The sequence below is a fragment of the Lontra canadensis genome, unplaced genomic scaffold (genome assembly GCF_010015895.1).
Source record: "Lontra canadensis isolate GAN:19392208 unplaced genomic scaffold, GSC_riverotter_1.0 scaffold38, whole genome shotgun sequence".
Taxonomy (NCBI): Eukaryota; Metazoa; Chordata; class Mammalia; order Carnivora; family Mustelidae; genus Lontra; species Lontra canadensis.
The window spans coordinates 10,113,126-10,133,534 of NW_022631032.1; the positions used below are offsets into that span (position 1 = coordinate 10,113,126).

Genomic DNA, 20,409 nt, shown 5'->3' on the forward strand with positions numbered 1-20,409 from the left:
CACTTCCCGTCCTTCAGCCTCCACTCCCAGTTGAGCGTGAGAAACAGAGATTACCAGCTAAATTCCATAAGCTTCCAGATCAACCCACCTCACAGACAGCAGGAGCCTCACACACTGCGGCGGGGGCGGGGTGGGGTGGGGTGGGGTGTGAGGCAGGCAGGGCCACTGCAGAACACAGTTTTGAGTTTCCTCAAAAAGCAAAACGTAGAGTTACCATTTGACCCAGCCCTTCCGTGCCCAGGGGCAGACCCAAGAGAAGTGAAAATATATCAACACAACAATTTGCAAAGAATGTCCAAAGCAGCATTATTCCCTGATGGTCCAAAGTTGAAACATTCCGAAGACCCACCAGTGTATGAGTGGATAAAGAAAGTGTGATGCATCCATACATCAGAATATTATTCATATATAGAAAAGAATGAGATTCTGATACACGCTGCATGAAAACAGTCCACAGAGTGAAAGAGGCCAGTCTCAAAGGCTGCTTACTGTATGGTGCTGTTTATATATAGGAAATGTCCAGAACAGGCAAATCTGTAAAGACAGAAAGTAGATCACTAGTTTCAGGAGCTGGGGTAAGGGGAGGGGAGGACGGGGAATGACTGCTTTAATGGGGTGAGCATTCCAGGGGGAGGTGATGGAAATGTTGAGGAATCCGTGGTGATCCAAGTGATTGTTGGTTTGTGAATCAATCAGCAGTTGTGAGTGTGCAACTGTGTGTATGTATTCAAAAGCACTCAATCGTACACTTTACATGTGAGTTACAAGTCAATTAAAAACACTTGTATGAGGAAGCCCCCCCCTTTTCTCTGCAACATATACTCCACTGTCTTCTTGCTATGGGAGATGACCTGGCCCTGCTCCTGTCCGAGACCATGCCCTCCAGCCAGGCACTGGGTCCTGTCCTCTGTCCCCCAGACAAGGACACTGATGCTATCATGGCGCCTTCCCTCTCTGGCATTGTTTCTCTTTTGTTTCATTTCCACCAGTATGTAAACATACTATAATTTCTCTCACCTAAAAAATAAAATAAAGCCAAAAAAAAAAAAATCAACAGTGGAAACCCTGCCCCTTGACCTCTCATCTCCTTCCAGCTACTGTCCCTTCTCTGTTCCTCTTTACAAAACACATCCCTTGACTTATCTGTTCTCGCTGCCTGCTCTTCCTCCCCTCCACTCTCTCTTGAACCCACTCTCAGTGCTGATCACTCTATCAAGATTGGTCTTGTCAAGTCACCAACAACCTCTGTGTCACTAAATCCTGAGTACGTTTAGGTCCTCATCCCTCTGGGCCACCTGCTGATACTGGAAGTGGTTGATGGTTCCCTCCTTGTTGGAGAGCCTTCTTCCCTTGGCCTTGGGACATCACTCTTTTATCGGTTCTTCTCCTACTGCAGTGACTGGTCCTGCTCTGTCCCTTCACCACCCTACCCTCTAAATGATAGGTCCCCACACTCAGTCCTGGGACCCCTTCTCTAACCCACGTTTGCTTCATTGGCCAGCTCTCATCTCATAATGCTTGACATGTCCACTCTCAAATGTCCATCTCCAGCCTATACATCTTCCAGTGCCCTTAGTACAGACTGTAACATCCATCTGCCTCTTTCACTTCTATTTCTATGAGAGAGGCACCTCAGATTTAACATGTCCAAAATTAAACTGATTCCCTCCCCCAACAAACTTGTTTTTCACCAGTCTTCTTAATGTTGATAAACATAACTATTCTACCAGTTGTTCAGGCCAAAGAGTCTTCCCTCTTCTACCCCCACTTCATGACATATACTCTATCCACAAATCCTGTTGCTTCCTCCTTCAAAACACATCGAGAAGCTAATTCTTTCTAGCTATTTCCTTCAGTGGTGCCCTAGTCTGCTTGGCTTCTTAAATGGTCTCCCCGATTCTGCCCTGATTCCTCTATGGTCTCTTCTCCACTTCTTTTAAAACATCAGTCAGACTATATCTCCTCTCTGCTCAAAACCCTCCAATGGCTTATTTTTCTGCATTAACCTATGAGATCAGTGCCTCCCAGCTGTCTCTCTGACCTCTCCCATTAATACTGCCTTACTTGCTCTGCACTCTGGCCTCCTACCTAGTCCCCCAAAAGCCCATACCCCGGCCTCAGGGTCTTTGCAACTGATGCTCTCTGTGTCTAAGATTCTCTTCCTTCAGGTATAAGCACAGCTTTATCCTTCAAATCTCTGTTCCAACATCACTTTATCAGGTGCTTTGGACATTCTTGTGCAAGTTTTTGTGTGGATAGGTTTTCGCTTCTCTTGATCAGCCTATGTAAGATAGCAACCCCTTCCTCACTGTCTGTTTCCTTTACTTTGCCTTATTCTCCTTCATAATATTTATCACCACTTGACACATTACATATTTGTTTCTGCTCTGTCCCTCCTATCTTAACAGAAGCTTCATGACACCTGGGACTTTGTCAAATGCTGCCTCCTTAGAGCCCAAAAGAGAGCCAGGCACATGGCAAGTACCCTGACGTATTTGTTGAATGAATTAGTTAACTCATCTATGGACACAAAACTCAGAGGCCAATCCATACATCGATGGAGAGGGGAGGTGGTAGTTCCAAGTCAGGGGCTCATGTCTCACTCCTGGAGCTCCCAGGAAGTGGGCAGAGGGATTGATGGCCTCTCATGCACCTGTGATAAAGCCTGTTCCTGAAAGCACCAAGCCACCATCCTGACTAGTACCGTAAATCATATCTGAACAATCACAGCAGTGATAGGCATCTCCCAAGGTCTGCTATGTGGTTCGTTATTCCCTCCCTCACCCAATAAATAGGTTCCACCTCCAGGCTGGCGTTGGAGAAATGATGATCGACAAAGGACAGTTCTCCCTCAAGAAGCTTATAATTTGTATTGCTTCATTTACTCTTTGCAACAACAACTCTGAGCGTACATCCCATTTGGGACACAAGCCCCACCAATGAGGACACATGGTCTTGGTCCAGAGGCTGTCTGTGCCTGAGGGAAAGAAGAACCTGGGTCAAGGTGACAGCAGGCAGGCAGCGGCTGTGCTGGGGCCTGGGGCAGGTGGCTTCACGCTATGCATGGGCAGACTGGGAAGATCACAAACTTACTAACCCGGCTGGTGCAGCCCAACCAGGTCACGTGACTAAGAGCAATCAGCATGAAGTTCTGAAGTCAGGGCAAAACCCAAAAGTAACTGCCCGAGTACGGGACCTGTCAGCAGTGTGAGAGGAACTCTGCCTGGGATTTGGGGTGCAAATCCCCAGACTGACTCCAGGCTGCACTGTGACTTTGATGGGGGAGGGGTGTGTGTTGCATACATCATCATCATGCAGCCTTGCTGAGCTGACCCTAGGTCACTGGCTAATGGGGGGTTCCCTCAGCTCCCAGGCCGGCATGTGGGGTTAAGCTGGCACAGAGCAAGAGTAAGATCCTTCTCTTCGGGGTCAGAGGAAGGGGGCTCTAATCAGTTGGGTGACCTTGGATGCTATTACCCCTCGCTGACTCCTGGTCTTCCCCTGCAGGGCCTGAATGATTGGAGGACTGCTGGATAGGTGCTAACGCAGGAGGTCTGGGTCCCCGGGGGAAGGGCCCTTGGGGTCACAGGAAAGCAGCAGTATGATTTTCCAACTGCACTGACATAGTTCACGTTTACTACTCTATCGGCTACCAGGGCAGTGCCGGTGCACACTGGCGGAGGCTGGGTTACACTCACCTGGAAGCTAGAGACACTAATCTCCATGAGACATTAAGTGTTACAAGGAGGAAACACAACCATCCCTGTCAAGCCCCGAGCACAGGTTCTGGTCTTCCAGAAAAGTCTGGTCAGGAGTAACCACTCCCCCACTGCTGGGAAGTGGAAGGAGCCACAGTGAGGGAGGGTTTGGGAGGTCGATCTGGCTTCAGTATACCAGGAAGCACTGCCCAAGGCAGCTCACAGATCAGTGAGTTGCACATTCCTGGAAGCATGCAAGCAGTGCTGGCTGACGGAACCAGGATAAAGGGTCAGGTTGAGGTCCAGAGGGCTAGATTTCATAATCTGAGGCCAGGGGCCATGTTCCCTCATAAAAGAAAAAAGGGGAATTCCTCCTGCATCACTGCTAACAGGAAAAAGGGAGGATGGCTGGACAGGTAGAAGGACAGGGCAGCTCTGCCTGTACCCCATTCTCAGCTGGAGGGCCATGGGGAAGTGCTTACTCAGAAGCTGAATCTCCAAGTAAAGCCTCGAGACCAGAAAAGTACACTCGATAAATGTTCCTTTTACTCTTGCTGCCCTTCCAATGTCCTCCTTCCCTCCCCCTCTCCAGAAAGAATGTGGATTCAAGTGTTCAGGGAAAAGCCAGGTCCAGGCTGCTCCGAGAAGACAACAGCACTTGTGTCTGAGGTTTGGGCAGAAGCCAGGGTGGAAATGTCCCAGCTTCTGAGGGTGCAGGAGAAGAGCTGGAGCCTTACTCTTTGCAAAGCCCTAGCTGTTGCAGGGAAGATAGGGGGACAGAAAGGCTGCAGAGCTGGGCCCAGGAGTCCCAGTGGGAAGAGGTGGAGGGAGATTTAGGGCCTAATGCTGTTCTCTGTTGGTGGACGGAAGATGCCAGGTTGGGCAGAGGGCAGGACCAGGAGGCCATATAGGAGAGAAGGCCTAGAAACACCTAATCCTACTCTAAGTGGACAGAGGATCTGGTCAACATCCTACACCACAGGACCAAGGCCTGGGTCAAAACAGGAGGCAGCAGGATAGGATGGGAGATGTGCCCTGAGGAGCCAAGATGCCCCAGGCCTGGCTCAGCCACTAGCTAGGTCTGACCTCAGGCCAGGCCCTTCTCCACATGCACCAGTTTCCTCAGGTGTAAAGTGAGGAAGGTGATAGCCTAGAGCTCAGGAACCTTCCAGTCCTAGCCTAACAGAAAAAATAGGCACACAAGAACTCCAAGATGAAACATGTGAATGCATGGATTAGAAGAAATCTTTGTACACTCGTGTGTACAACAGCAGTATTCACAATAGCCAAAAAGTGGATACAGCCCCTGTGTCCATTGCTGGATGAATGGGTAAACAAATATATATGCATGTGTATATATACACACACATATGCATTGGAATATTATACAGTCTTAAAAAAGAAGAAATGCTGACACACGTTATAATGTGGATAAGCCTTGAAGACACTACGCTAAGTGAAATAAGCTGGTCATGAAAGAACGAGTCCTGTATGCGTCCGCATATGGGAGGTACTTGGAGGGACCAACCTCAAAGAGACAGCATGTGGCATGGCCATTGTCAGGGCCTGGGGGGAGGGGAGAAGGAGTTATCATTGTGTGCACAGAGTGGCAGTCAGAGATGACCGATAGTGGTGGTGATGGCAGAGCAGTGTGGATGGACTTAATAGCACAGAGCTGGACCCTTAAAAATGGTTACAATGGTCAGTTTTATGTATATTTTGCCTCTCACACAAAAAAACCCCCACAAGAATAAATACAAAATTTCAGGATTCTGCTTAGGCTTGGTTCTTCCTGATCCATGAAACATGAGAACCGGGGTCGGGTGAGTCCTCTAGCTAAAAGCCAGTGTGAGAGGGGGTCCAAAGTCAGGGAACAGATGAGAGGGCTGGAGAGCCGGGAGGTGGGGAAGCTGATGTAAGCCCACAGAAGAGAGGTAGGCACCAGACTCGGAGGAGATACTTCCAGAAATGGGCCCGCAACAATGACAGGTGAGATGGGGGTCCTGAAGCTCTAGGGGAGGAACTGGGAGCAAATCTGCTCCAAAGCCTGAGGGTCCCAGACATGGAGAGCATGGCTGCTGGCCTCTGAGGTCAGCTGCCTCCCGGGTTTTAGTTTCTGAGAGAACCAGGGCAATGAAGTCCCTTGAAAGAAAGCAAGAAACAAGTTTGTAGGTAAGCAGGAAGCCTGTGAGAATCCTCAGTGTGGCCACCACAGAGAAGGCTCTTTGAGCAAGCTGAGGAAGGGCACCGGGACCTCTGAGGGACCCTGGGGGAGTTATAAGAAGGACAGGTGAGGGTGTCTGTTGATCTTGTAATCCCAGCCACACTCCCCTCTCCCCAGGATTTCAGCGCCCATTCCCAGAGCCCCATGGATCAGTGTATGAGGTGGGAGGGGATTTCCCTACCCAGTCAGACTAACAGAGAATCCAGGACACAAAGGGGCGTTCAAGCCATTGCTAGCTCTGTGAATCTCTCTGTGCTTTACTTTTATGAAAATAACAACAGTAGCTGGCACAACAGTGCTGAAAGGATTAAAAGAGAGCATATTCAAAGTGCTCAGCATTGGGCTTCTGCAGAGTCATTGCACAATACATATCATTACTGCCCTCATAATTAGCCTCCTTCTCCTCATCATCATGATCAAGCTGCCATGTTCTTGCTCTTCCTGAATACAGAAGAAGAGCAATCCAGAGCTCAGAGCACTTGGAAGGCACCCCAGGCCTTGCCCCTCCCCCAGGATGGTATGGTCTTCAGGGAAGCATGATGTCTGGACTCTGGATGCCCCTGGGAAAGTCCTGTCTATTCCAGGACCGTGAACCACCCCAGAAGAGTCTAGCCCCAGAAGGTGCCAGAGTTATATTCATGTCTACATACAACCAGTCTTTGATTAATGTTCCCCAAATATGGGGCATCCTTTTAAATGCCAGACTAATTAATATTTAGCTGTAATGTTTTAAGCCTTCCTTTTCTTAATACAAGAAATACTTGAGTGGAGAAGTATACTAATCTGGGAATCCAATATCTGTGCCTGTGGCAGGCGCTGGGTGGGCAGTGCCCTAAATTAGGCTTGATTCAGGTGGCAGATGTAGAGGCATAGCACCCAAGGGAGCCCAGATGCTTCACAACAAAAGCTTTGCAAGTTCATGCTTATAAAGTAATGCTTTGGTCATGCTTCCCTTTTCCCTGCTGTTGCAGCTGCTATAAATGTTATCACTGGGGTGCCTGGGTGGCTCAGCTGATGACGCATCTGCCTTCTGCTCAGGTCATGATCTCAGGGTCCTGGGATCGAGCCCTGATTTGGGTTCCCTGCTGGTTCCCCTGCTTCCACTCTCTCATTCTCACCCTCTCAAACAAACAAACAAACAAAACCCCTTAAAAATGTATATCATAAAAAAAATGTTATCACAAAATCTTCCTAAAAATCACCCCTGAAAAATTTTCCACCCTCAGAAACTAATTTAATACACCCAAAGTTACTTTAAGAAAAAGTTAGAGGGGGAGAGTAGTCAAGACAGCAGAGGAGTAGCAGACTGAGATGACATCAGGTCGCAGAAGTTCATCTAGATAGTCATCAAACAATTCCGAACACCTACAAACCCAACAGGAGATCGAAGAGAAGAAGAGCAGCAATTCCAGAAACACAAAATCGACCACTTTCTGAAAGGTAGCATGTGCGGAGAAGTGAATCTGAAGCAACGGGAAGATAGACTTTGGGGGGAGGGACCGGTTCCCGGCAAGCGGTGGAGCAATGGAGCACAAAATCAGAACTTTTAGATGTCTGCTTTACTGACAGACATTGCTCCAGAGGCTAAGTGGGGGTAGAGCCCTTGCAGGGACAGCATGGTCTCAGGTCCTGTGGGGTCACAGAAGGATCGGAGGTGTCTGAGTGTAGCAGAGCTTGCAGGTATTGGAGTGGGGAAGTCAGCTATAGAGACGGAGCCGAGGAGTGAGCTCTCAGCTTGGGGTTACCTTAAACAGTGATCCATGGCACAGTTGGACCACTGCTCTTTGAGCAGGGATCCCACAAGTAGTAGAACTGGGGAGACTCACCTTCCTTCTCTGGAGGCGGGAATCTGCTGGGTTTGGAGACTCTGAACCATGTGCCAGAGACAGAAACGCTTGGTCACAGGCCAGGTGCAGCCGGAGACCAGGGAGACAGGAGTGATTGAGCACTTTTCTTCGAGGATGCACTGAGGAATGGGGCCCCGAGCTCTCAGCTCCTCCGGGCCAGAGACTGGGAGGCCGCCATTTTCATTCTTGTCCTCCAGAGCTCTAGAGAAAGTGTTCAGGGAACAAAAGCTCCCTAGAGCGAACCCCAAGCAGATTACTTAGCCCAGCCCCTGGGCTAAGTATTCCGCCTCGGGCAAAGACATTTGAGAATCACTACAACAGGCCCCTCCCCCAGAAGATCAGCAAGAACATCCAACCAAGACCAAACTCACTGATCAAGGATAAAAGCAGAATTGCAGAGGAAGGGAAAGCAAAGCATGGAATTCATGGCTTTCTCCCCATGATTCTTTAGTCTTGCAAGTTTAATTAAATTTTTTTAATTTTATTTTTTTCTTATTCTAATTTTTTAAACTTTTCCTCTTTCCTCTTTTAACGTTTTTTAACTAGTTTATCTTAACAATACCTTTCTTTAAAAAAAATCTTTTTAAACCTTCACTAATATAGTCATATTTTATCCTTCATTGTATCTAACTTTAGTTTTTGTATACATATAGGGCTTTTTCTTCTAAAAAATTTTGGGGTACAATTTCTTCTAAGAGATGAAAATATACCCTAAATCTAGCATAGGGCTTTGTTCTAGTCTCCAGCCTGAGCAAATTCTCTCCACTTTCTTTTTCTTTTTCCAACCAACTTATCTTGTCAATTCCTTTTTTAGAATTTTTAATTTTCATCTTTACAGTAATATTCCATCCCTTCATCATGTTTACCCTTATTTGTGTATATATACAAGCTTTTCTTTCTTTAAAATTTTGGGAAGTAGTTTCTTCCAAGAGAATAAAATACAGCCAAAATCAAGTAGGTGGCTCTGTTCTATTCCCCAGTCTAATATATATAAATATATATATATGTATGTATTTTTTTTAATTTTTTAAAAATTTCTTTTTAATCCCTTTCTTCTCCCTCTGATATGGGGTCTTTTCTGATTTGGTTAGTGTACATTTTTCTGGGGTCTTTGCCACCATTTTGGTATTTTATTCTCTCATTCATATATTCTTATCTGGATAGAATGACGAGGAGGAAAAACTCACCACACACACACGCACACACACAAAACCAAGAGGCAGTACCGAAGGCTAGGGACCTAATCAATACAGACATTGGTAATATGTCAGATCTAGAGTTCAGAATGACGATTTTCAAGGTTCTCGCCGGGCTCAAAAAAGGCATGGAAGATATTAGAGAAACCCTCTCTGGAGAGATAAAAGCCTTTTCTGGAGAAATAAAAGAACTAAAATCTAACCAAGCTGAAATCAAAAAAGTTATTACTGAGGTGCGAGCAAAAATGGAGGCTCTTACTGCTAGGATAAATGAGGCAGAAGAGAGAATTATTGATATAGAAGACCAAACGACAGAGAATAAAGAAGCTGAGCAAAAGAGAGACAAAGAACTGCTGGGCCATGAGGGGAGAATTTGAGAGATAAGTGATATCCTAAGACAAAACAATATTAGAATAATTGGGAATCCAGATGAAGAAGAAAGAGAGAGGGGGGCAGAAGGTATATTGGAGTGAATTATTGTAGAGAATTTCCCTAATATGGCAAAGGGAACAAGCACGAAAATCCAAGAGGCACAGAGAACCCCTGTTAAAATTAATAAAAATAGGTCCACACCCCGTCATCTAATAGTAAAACTTACTAGTCTTAGTGACAAAGAGAAAATCCTGAAAGCAGCCTGGGACAAGAAGTCTGTAACATACAATGGTAAAAATATTAGATTGGCAGCAGACTTATCCACAGAGACCTGGCAGGCCAGAAAGAACTGGCATGACATATTCAGAGCACTAAATGAGAAAAACCTGCAGCCAAGAATACTATATCCAGCTAGGCTATCTTTCAGTATAGAAGGAGAGATAAAAAGCTGCCAGGACAAACAAAAACTAAAAGAATTTGTAAATATCAAACCAGCATTACATGAAATATTGAAAGGGGTCCTCTAAGCAAACAGAGAGCCTAAAAGTAGTGGACCAGAAAGGAACAGAGACAATATATAGTAACAGTCACCTTAAAGGCAATACAACGGCACTAAATTCAGATCTTTCAATAGTTACCCTGAATGTAAATGGGCTAAATGACACAGGGTATCAGAATGGATTAAAAACAAAAACAAAAACAAAAAAACCCACATCATCAATATGCTATCTACAAGAAACTCATTTTAGACCCAAAGACACCTCCAGATTTAAAGTGAGGGTGTGGAGGGGTGGGTGCTTGGGTGGCTCAGTGGGTTAAGCCTCTGCCTTTGGCTCAGGTCATGATCCCGGGATCCTGGGATCAAGCCCCGCATCGGGCTCTCTGCTCAGTGGGGAGCCTGCTTCACCCTCTCTCTCTGCCTGCTTCTCTGCCTACTTGTGATCTCTCTCTCTCTGTCAAATAAATACATAAAATCTTTTAAAAAAATAAAGTGAGGGGGTGGAAAACAATTTACCATGCTAACAGACATCAAAAGAAAGCTGGGGTGGCAATTGTTATATCAGGTAAATTAGATTTTAAGCCAAAGACTATAATATGAGATGAGGAAGGACATTATATCATACTCAAACAGTCTGTCCAACGAGAAGATCTAACAATTTTAAATATCTATGCCCCTAACATGGAGCAGCCAATTATATAAACCAGTTCATAACAAAATCAAAGAAACACATCAACAATAATAAAATAATACAGAGGACTTTGGGGTGCCTGGGTGGCTTAGTGGGTTAAGCCTCTGCCTTCAGCTCAGGTCATGATCTCAGGGTCCTGGGATCAAGCCCCACACTGGGCTTTCTGCTCAGTAGGGAGCCTGCTTCCCGCCCCCCACCTCTGCCTGCCTCTCTGTCTGCTTGTGATCTCTGTCAAATAAATAAATAAAAATCTTAAAAAAAATAGTAGAGGACTTTAACACCCCCTTCACTGAAATGGACAAATCATCTACACAAAAGATCAACAAGGAAATAAAGGCCTTAAATGACACACTGGACCAGATGGACATCACAGATATATTCAGAACATTCCACCCCAAAGCAACAGAATACACATTCTTCTCTAGTGCACATGGAACATTCTCCAGAATAGATCACATCCTGGGTCACAAATCAGGTCTCAACTGGTACCAAAAGACTGGGATCATTCCCTTTATATTTTCAGACCACAATGCTCTGAAGCCAGAACTCAATCACAAGAGGAAATTTGGAAAGAACTCAAATACATGGAGGCTAAAGAGCATCCTACTAAAGAATGAATGGGTCAACCAGGAAATTAAAGAAGAATTGAAAAAATTCATGGAAACAAATGATAATGAAAACACAACTGTTCAAAATCTGTGGGACACAGAAAAGGCAGTCCTGAGAGGAAAGTATATAGCGATACAAGCCTTCTCAAGAAACAAGAAAGGTCTCAGGTACACAGCCTAACCCTACACCTAAAGGAGCTGGAGAAAGAACAAGAAAGAAACCCTAAACCCAGCAGGAGAAGAGAAATCATAAAGATCAGAGCAGAAATCAATGAAATAGAAACCAAAGAACAATAGAACAAATCAATGAAACTAGGAGCTGGTTCTTTGAAAGAATTAATAAGATTGATAAACCCCTGGCCAAACTTATCAAAAAGAAAAGAGAAAGGACCCAAATTAATAAAATCATGAGTGAATGAGGAGAGATCACAACCAACACCAAAGAAATACAAACAATTATAAGAACGTATTATGAGCAACAATATGGCAGCAAATTTGACAAGCTGGAAGAAATGGATGCATTCCAAGAGACATGTAAACTACCAACACTGAACCAGGAAGAAATAGAAAACCTGAACAGACCCATAACCAGTAAGGAGATTGAAGCAGTCATCAAAAATATCCCAACAAACAAGAGCCCAGGGCTAGACAGCTTCTCAGGGGGAATTCTACCAAACATTTAAAGAACAATTAATACTTATTCTCCTGAAACTGTTCCAAAAAATAGAAGTGGAAGGAAAACTTCCAAACTCATTTTATGAGGCCAGCATTACCTTGATCCCAAAACCAGACAAAGACCCCACCAAAAAGGAGAATTATAGACCAATATCCTTGATGAACACAGATGCAAAAATCCTCACCAAAATACTAGCCAATAGGATCCAACAGTATATTAAAAGGATTATTCACCATGACCAAGTGGGATTTATTCCAGGGCTACAAGGTTGGTTCAACATTCGCAAATCAATCAATGTGATACAATACATTAACAAAAGAAAGAACAACAACCATATAATACTCTCAATAGATGCTGAAAAAGCATTTGACAAAGTACAGCATCCTTTCTTGATCAAAACTCTTCAAAGTGTAGGGATAGACGGTTCATACCTCAATATCATCAAAGCCACCTATGAAAAACCCACAGCAAATATCATTCTCAATGGAGAATAACTGAGAGCTTTTCTGCTAAGGCCAGGAACACAGCAGGGCTGTCCATTATCACCACTGCTGTCTCAGCAATCAGACAACAAAAAGAAAGTATAGGCATCCAAATCAGCAGAGAAGTCAAGCTATCCCTTTTTGCAGATGACATGATACTTTATATGGAAAACCCAAAAGACTCCACTCCAAATCTTCTAGAACTTGTACAGGAATTCAGTAAAGTGTCAGGATATAAAATCAATGCACAGAAATCAGTTGCATTTCTATACACCACCACAATACAGAAGAAAGAGAAATTAAGGAGTCAATCCCATTTACAACTGCACCCAAAACAATAAGATACCTAGGAATAAACCTAACCAAAGAGGCAAAGAATCTGTACTCAGAAAACTATAAAGTACTCATGAAAGAAATTGAGGAAGACAAAAAGAAACACAAAAATGTTCCATGCTCACGGATTAGAAGAACGAATATTGTTAAAATGTCTACGCTACCTGAAGCAATCTACACGTTTAATGCAATCCCTATTAAAATACCATCAATTTTTTCCAAAGAAATGGAACAAATAATCCTAAAATTTACATGGAACCAGAAAAGACCTTGAATAGCTAAAGGAATGTTGAAAAAGAAAGCCAAAATTGGTAGCATCACAATTCCAGAGTTCAAGCTCTATTACAAAGCTGTCATCATCAAGACAGTATGGCACTGCCACAAAAACAGACACATAGATCAATGGAACAGAATAGAGAATAGAGAGCCCAGAAATAGACCCTCAACTCTATGGTCAACTAATCTTCGACAAAGCAGCAAAGAATGTCCAATGGAAAAAAAGACAGTCTCTTCACCAAATGGTGTTGGGAAAATTGGACAGTCACATGCAGGAAAGTGAAACTGGACCATTTCATTATACCACACATAAAAATAGACTCAAAATGGATGAAAGACCTCAATGTGAGAAATGAATCCATCAAAATCCTTGAGGAGAACATAGGTAGCAACTTCTTTGACCTCAGCTGCAGCAACTTCTTCCTAGAAACATTGCCAAAGGCAAGGGAAGCAAGGGCAAAAATGAACTACTGGGACTTCATCAAGATCCAAAGCTTCTGCACAGCAAAGAAAACAGTCAACAAAACCAAAAGACAACTGACAGAATGGGAGAAGATATTTGCAAACGACATATCAGATAAAGGGCTAGTATCCAAAATTATAAAGAATTTACCAAACTCAACACCCAAAGAACAAATAATCTGATCAAGAAACGGGCAGAGGACATGAACAGACATTTCTCCAAAAAAGACATCCAGATGGCCAACAAACACATGAAAAAGTGTTCCATATCACTCAGCATCAGGGAAATACAAATCAAAACCACAATGAGATACCACCTCACATCAGTCAGAATGGCTAAAATTAACAAGTCAGGAAACGATAGATGCTGGCAAGGATGCAGAGAAAGGAGAACCCTCCTACACTGTTGGTGGGAATGCAAGCTGGTGTAGCCACTCTGGAAAACAGCATGGAGGTTCCTCAAAAATTTGAAAATAGAGCTAACCTATGACCTAGCAATCACACTACTTGATATTTACCCTAAAGATACAAATGTGGTGATCTGAAGGGGCACGTACACCCAAATGTTTATAGCAGCAATGTCCACAATAGCCAAACTATGGAAAGAACCTAGATGTCCATCAACAGATGAATGGATAAATATTTGGTATATATATACAACAGAATACTATGCAGCCATCAAAAGAAATGAAATCTTGACTTTTGCAACGACGTGGATGGAACTAGAGGGTATTATACTGAGCAAAATAAGTCAATCAGAAAAAGACAATTATCGTATGATCTCCCTGATATAAGGAATTTGAGAGGCAACGTGGGGAGTTTGGGGGGTAGGGAAAGAAAAAAATGAAACAAGATGGGATCAGGAGGGAGACAAACTGTAAGAGACTCTTGATCTCACAAAACAAACTAAGGGTTGGTTGCTGGGGGGAGGCGGGTATGGAGAGGGTGGTTGGGTTACGGACACTGGAGAGGGTATGTGCTATGGTGAGTGCTATGAAGTGTGTAAGCCTGAATGATTCACAGACCTGTACCCCTGGGGCAAATAATATATTATATGTTAATAAAAAAATTAAAATTAAAAAAAAATTTTAAAAGAAAAAGAGAAGTCAATATGGCTGTATAGAGAAATAACATTTACTGAGCTTCAACAATGTACCAGGCATGGTATTACTCTCTCCTACATGCATTAGGCAATGTGTTCCAGAATATTTTCTGTGGAAATAGCCCAGAATCATGTGCAAAACGTAGTCCTTTGGGAAACCCTAAGGACAATATACCCACCAATATATCTCCAATATTATGTTTGTATATGGACGATTCTTTGAAGTCCAACAATAAAGAAACTGTTTATATCTCTTTAACTCAGTATATCCCAAAGTGTGGTATATATTTGAATGGGTAATGTATGAGATGATTTTAGAAAGTGCATAAATATAAGTTTTATATTTTAGTGGTTATATATATTTATTTTATAATGCAACTAGCACATCAAACCTATGACTGCACATACATTGTCCAGGACTCATTCATTCATTCATTCATTTCCCACCCATTTACTGAGGTCCAGTGTTCTAGACACTGAGAATAGAGCAGTAAATAAAATTAAGTTCCTACTCTCAAAAACTTATATTTTATTGGGGAGCAACAAAACCTCAAATAAATATATTGAACAAATATAAATATATGTTCAACAGTAAAAGGTAGAATAAAGAAAAAGTTGTGCAGAGGGACAAAATGTTGGGGGTGGGGGGTTTGGGTACTAGTAGAGATGGTCTGGTCAGGGAAGACCTCCTTGATAAAGTTAACATTTGGGTGGAGACCTACACGAAGTGAGAATATATTTCTGAAGGAAGCACATTCTAGGCAGAGAGAATACCAAATGCAAACCCCTGAGGTGGGAGTGTGCTTGGTTCCTGGAGAACTAGTCAAAGTTTCAGGGCTGCAGACGAACCCCCTGAAGAATGGTGCTTTTAAAATTTAAGATATAGGGCACATGGGTGGCTCAGAGGTTTAAGCCTCTGCCTTCAGCTCCGGTCATGGTCTCAGGGTCCTGAGATCGAGCACCGCATTGGGCTCTCTGCTTGGCAGGGAGCCTGTTTCCCCCTCTCTCTCTGCCTGCCTCTCTGCCTACTTGTGATCTCTGTCTCTGTGTCAAATAAATAAAATCTTTTAAAAAAATTAAGATATAATGAAAATACCACAATATCCACCCTTTTAAAGTAAACATATAAAGTTGTCGCATTTTTTTTTTTTGAAGTGATGATTTGGTACTGGTTCTGACCAGGATAGAGTAACAAGGACCAGATCTGTCTTCTCGCCTGAAACAACCAAAAATCAGACAAAATAACAGACATTCATAAAACATTCCACCCAACAATGGCCGAATACCCATTCTTTTTGTGTGCACATGGAACATCTAGCCAGAGAGACCAAATCCTGGGTCATAAAACAAGACTCAATGAGTTTTAAATAACTTAAATAACATACTGTATGTTCTCTGACATAATGAAAATAAAATAGAAACCAAGACAGAAGGATCTCTGGAAAATTCCTAAATATATTTGAATACTAAATGTTTCCAAATAACCTATGGGTCAAAGATGATCTCAAAAGGGAAATTAGAAAGTATTTTGAACTGAATGGAAATGAAGACATAGTGTATTAGAATAGCTTGAATGCTGCTAAAGAAGTAGTTGGGGGAATTTAGCACCAAATGAATATCTTGGAAAAGAAGAAATGTTCCAGTCAATGACCTCAGCTTCCATTTTAAAAAGTTAGAGAAGAACAAATTAATTCCAAAATAGACAGACAAAAGGAAATAATGCAGGTAAGAGTAGAAATCAATGAAACCAAATGGGAAAAGTCAAAGGACTCAAGAGCTGGTTTTCTTGTGAAAATCAATGATGTTGCTTCATCTCTAGCTTGCCTGATTAGTGAAAAGGGGAACACAAAAATTAACAATATCAGGAATAAGAAAGGCAACATCACTATGAACTCTACTGTTATTAAGAAAATAATAAGAGGGGCGCCTGGGTTGCTCAGTGGGTTAAGCCTCTGCCTTCAGCTTAGGTCATGATCTCAGGGTCCTGGGATCGAGTCCCACGTCAGGCTTTCTGCTCGGCAGGGAGCCTGCTTCTTCCTCTCTCTCTCTCTGCCTGCATCTCTGCCTACTTGTGATCTCTGTCTGTCAAATAAAAATAAATAAAAATTTTTAAAAAAAGAAAATAATAAGAGAATATCATGAACAACTTTATGTCAGTAAATTTGGTAACTTTGATGAACTGAACAACTTTTTGAAAGATACAAACTACCAAAACTCACTGAAAAAGAAACAGACAACCTGAATGGCCATAGATTTATTAAAGGAATTGAATTTGAAGGTAAAAATCTTCTGACAAAGAAAACTCCAACCTCAGATGTCCTCATAGGTGAATTCTACTAAACATTTAAGAAAGAAATAGTACCAATTTTATTTCAAACTCTTCCAGAAAACTGAAGAAGAGAGCATACTTCTCAATTCATTCTATAAAGCCAATATTACTCAGACATAACAAGAAAACTACAGACCAAGACAACTCTCAAGAACATAGATGCAAAAATTCTAAACAAAATTTTAACGAATAAAAGCCAACAATATGTAAAAGGGTAATACATTATGGCCAGGTGGGATTTATCCCAGGGATACAATGTTGGTTTAACATTAGAAAAATTAATGTGATTTTCCATATTGACATACTAAAAAAGAAACACCCATCTGAGTATGTCAGCAGACACACAAGAAGCATTTGACAAAAGCCAACATCTACACCTCATAAAAATTCTCAGCAAACTAGAAATAGAAAGGAACTTCCCCAACCTGATAAAGGGAATGTATAAAAAACCTACAGCTAACATCATACTTAGTGCTGAAAGACTGAAAAGGAAAGATCCCCTTAAGATCAAGAGCAAGACAAGTATGTTTTTAGTCAGTGAAATAAGGCAAGAAAAAGAATCATAAGCCATCCAGATCGAAAAGAAGTAAAACTATCTTTACTCACAGACATGACCATCTTTGCAGAAAATCCAAAGGAATCTACAAGATCCACTAGAATAAGTGAGTTTAGTAAGGTTGCAAGTTACAGTTAACATACAAAATGCTCCTGTATTTCTACATATCAGCAAAAAACAATTCCAAACTGAAATGAAGGGGCTCCCAGATGGCTCAGTTGTTAAGCATCTGCCTTTGGCTCAGGTCATGATCCCCGGGTCCTGGGATCGAGCCCCACATTGGGCTCCCTGCTCTGTGGGATGCCTGCTTCTCTCTCTCCCACTCCCTCTGCTTGTATACCCTCTCTCACTGTGTCTCTGTCAAATAAATAAATAAAATCTTAAAAAAAACTAAAATGAAAAACCAATATCATTTGTAATACCGACTGTATATATAAATCTGACAAAATACATAGAGACCTACGCAGGCAAATCTGCAAGAACAACTGATGAGAGAATTAGAGAAGACCTAAAAATATGGAGAAATACTGTATTCATGGGTTGGAGGGCTCAACATTGTTAGGATGTCAATTCTTCTCAAATCTATAAATCTATATAGATTTAACACAATCTCAGTCTAAAATCTAAAATTTTTGAATTTAACTCATTCTAAAATTCATATGGAAATGCAAAGGACCCAGATGGGCCAAAGCAACATTGAAAAAGAACAAAATTAGGAATTTAATAGGATGTGCATTTAGGACTTATTATAAGGCTACAGTTATCAAGACAATGTGGTATTGATGCTAAGAGAGTCAGATCAAACAGAATATATGAGCAACTAATTTTCATCAAAGGAACAAAGGCAATTCAGTGGAGAAAGGACAACCTTTTCAACAAATAGTGCTGGAACAATTGCATCTCCATATACAAACAACCAAACAAAACAAAACTAAACTAAACCTTGTGCCATATCTCACACTACATACAAAAATTAACTCAGGGTGGATCATAAACCAAATACAAAGCCTAAAGCCATTAGACAGCTAGAAGAAAACACAGGGGAAAAACTTTGTGACCTTGGGTTGGGCAAATATTTTAGACACGACACCAAAAGCACAGTCCATAAAAGAACAAACTGATAAACGGGACCTCCTCAAAAGTAAAAACTCTAGTCTTTGAAAGACACTGTTAAGAGAATGAAAAACATGGCCCCACACTGGAAGCAAACACCTGCGAATCACATAGCTGACAGCGGACTTGTATCCCAGTGGCTTTCCAAGCTCCTCTCCTACAATGACGGTCTATCCTGAACTGCTCTGTTTAAGAGACTCAGAGAGTGAGGATCTGGAGCAGCGGTTCTCTACTTCGGCATCACCTGGAGAGCTTGTTAAAATACAGACTGCTGGCCTCCACATTCTGAGCTTCTGAATTAGCAGAGCCCAGGGGGTTTTCATTTCTGATAAGCTCCCCGGTAATACTTAGGTGCTGGCCTGGATACCACAACTGGAGAACTGTTCATCTAAACCAACTTAGACTAAACTAGAAACAAAGTGAGATGCAAGATTTTCCCTCCAAGCAAAAATAAACTATACTCACTAAAGAATAATTTATACCCCCCCCCCGGCTTTTTTTTATTAGCCGGAGACATCTGTAAATGCTAATCAGCGCTTCTGATCAGCAAGCAATAACAAACATGACATCACTGAGCTGGCATGAGGCTAGCTTTGCCTCTTTGTTGAATACACATTTTGGTTTCCACAAGCTGTTCAGAATTCACCCTGGAAAACATACACGGCCTTATACCAACCATGTCACAACGACAACATGAGAGAAGCCATCTGGCCCCAGTGAAGCTCATCACCTTCCCCTGACCCTCTGCCTCCTCCCCAAGCCACCTCTCGCCCCATGCAGGGCTGCCATCGGGGTCTCACCATCCAGGATGGCCCACTGATTGTCAATCTCTGTGTGTTTCAGGTAGGAGTCTTCAATGGTGGGGTCGTAGTCAGGCACAAAGATCTTCTGGAAAAACTGGATGGTGAGGGCACTCTTGCCCACACCCCCATCTCCCACCACCACCAGCTTGTACGTGGGGAGGTTGTCACTGGGGACGGCACTGGTTGCCATGTTTCTAGTAGGTCAGACCTGGGGAAGCAAGACATGCATAATGAGGCCTGGGCCTTTTTCCTTCCTGACCTCAGAAAGTACCAAATACTCCCAATTGTATATTGATTCAATCATTTATTGAATACCAACCATGTGCCATACCTGGTCTTGGGGACACATACTACTAGATGCCCTGAAGTCTTTAACAAGCACAGCCAAAGCCATATCAAAGAAGCATTTCCACCATTGAAGTCTGCCCTATTCTGTACAGGTAACCATGTGGGTGCTAATCTGAGCAGGGATGGCACCTTTTACATCAACTCTGGTCAGGGGACTGCTGTGCTCAGAAGGATTTGAGGTTGCCTGAGCTAAGGGAAGGTTGGCCATAACAGCCTTGCTAATAGGAGGAGTTCAGGATCTCTGTGCCCCAGCCCCTCAGTATTTAGTGATTGTGGCTCCTCTCCCTCAGTCTCCTTGCCCTTTGTCATTCAGACAGTTGTGCTGGAATCTCTTGACAACTGGTCAAAACCCCTGTGTTAGCTGGGCAGGAGGAAGAGGAGGAGCAGGGCTAAGTTTTGTTTTAATGATGCTGAGTCCTGCTAAGGCAGTGGTTCTCAACTGGGGGCAATTCTGCCCCTCAGGAACATCTGCAACATCTGGAGATGATTCTGGTTGTTAAAACCGAGTGGGTGTTACTGGCATCCAGTCAACGGGCCAAGGCTGTGGTTCCACAGCCTATGAAGCATAGAGCATCCCCCAAAACAAAGACTTGTCCATCCTAAGATGTCAACGAGTTAAGGTAACTAGGCAAGGAGACAGAAATGTGGGGCCAGGATTCTAAAGAATAATTGAGCCCGAATAGATAATGACTGGTTATGAAGAGGTAACAGTAGAGAAGGGAAGAGTGATCTTTGGAAGCAGCATCATGAAGTGACAAGGAGGGGAGGGAGGCAGGGAGTGTGGAAGGAGCGCT

The 20,409-nt window shown here is 42.9% G+C and overlaps 1 protein-coding gene across 3 annotated transcripts in view; it reads right to left on the reverse strand.

Annotated features, from left to right (window-relative positions):
* The window catches only part of MRAS (muscle RAS oncogene homolog), a 61,673-nt gene that overhangs the window by 17,069 nt on the left and 24,195 nt on the right, over positions 1 to 20,409 (reverse strand). For all 3 annotated transcript variants that reach the window (XM_032869606.1, XM_032869605.1, XM_032869607.1), the window contains exon 2: positions 19,265 to 19,475. In XM_032869606.1, coding sequence (XP_032725497.1) covers positions 19,265 to 19,457 — 193 coding nt within the window. In that variant the 5' untranslated portion in view covers positions 19,458 to 19,475. The remainder of the gene's footprint in view (positions 1 to 19,264; positions 19,476 to 20,409) is intronic.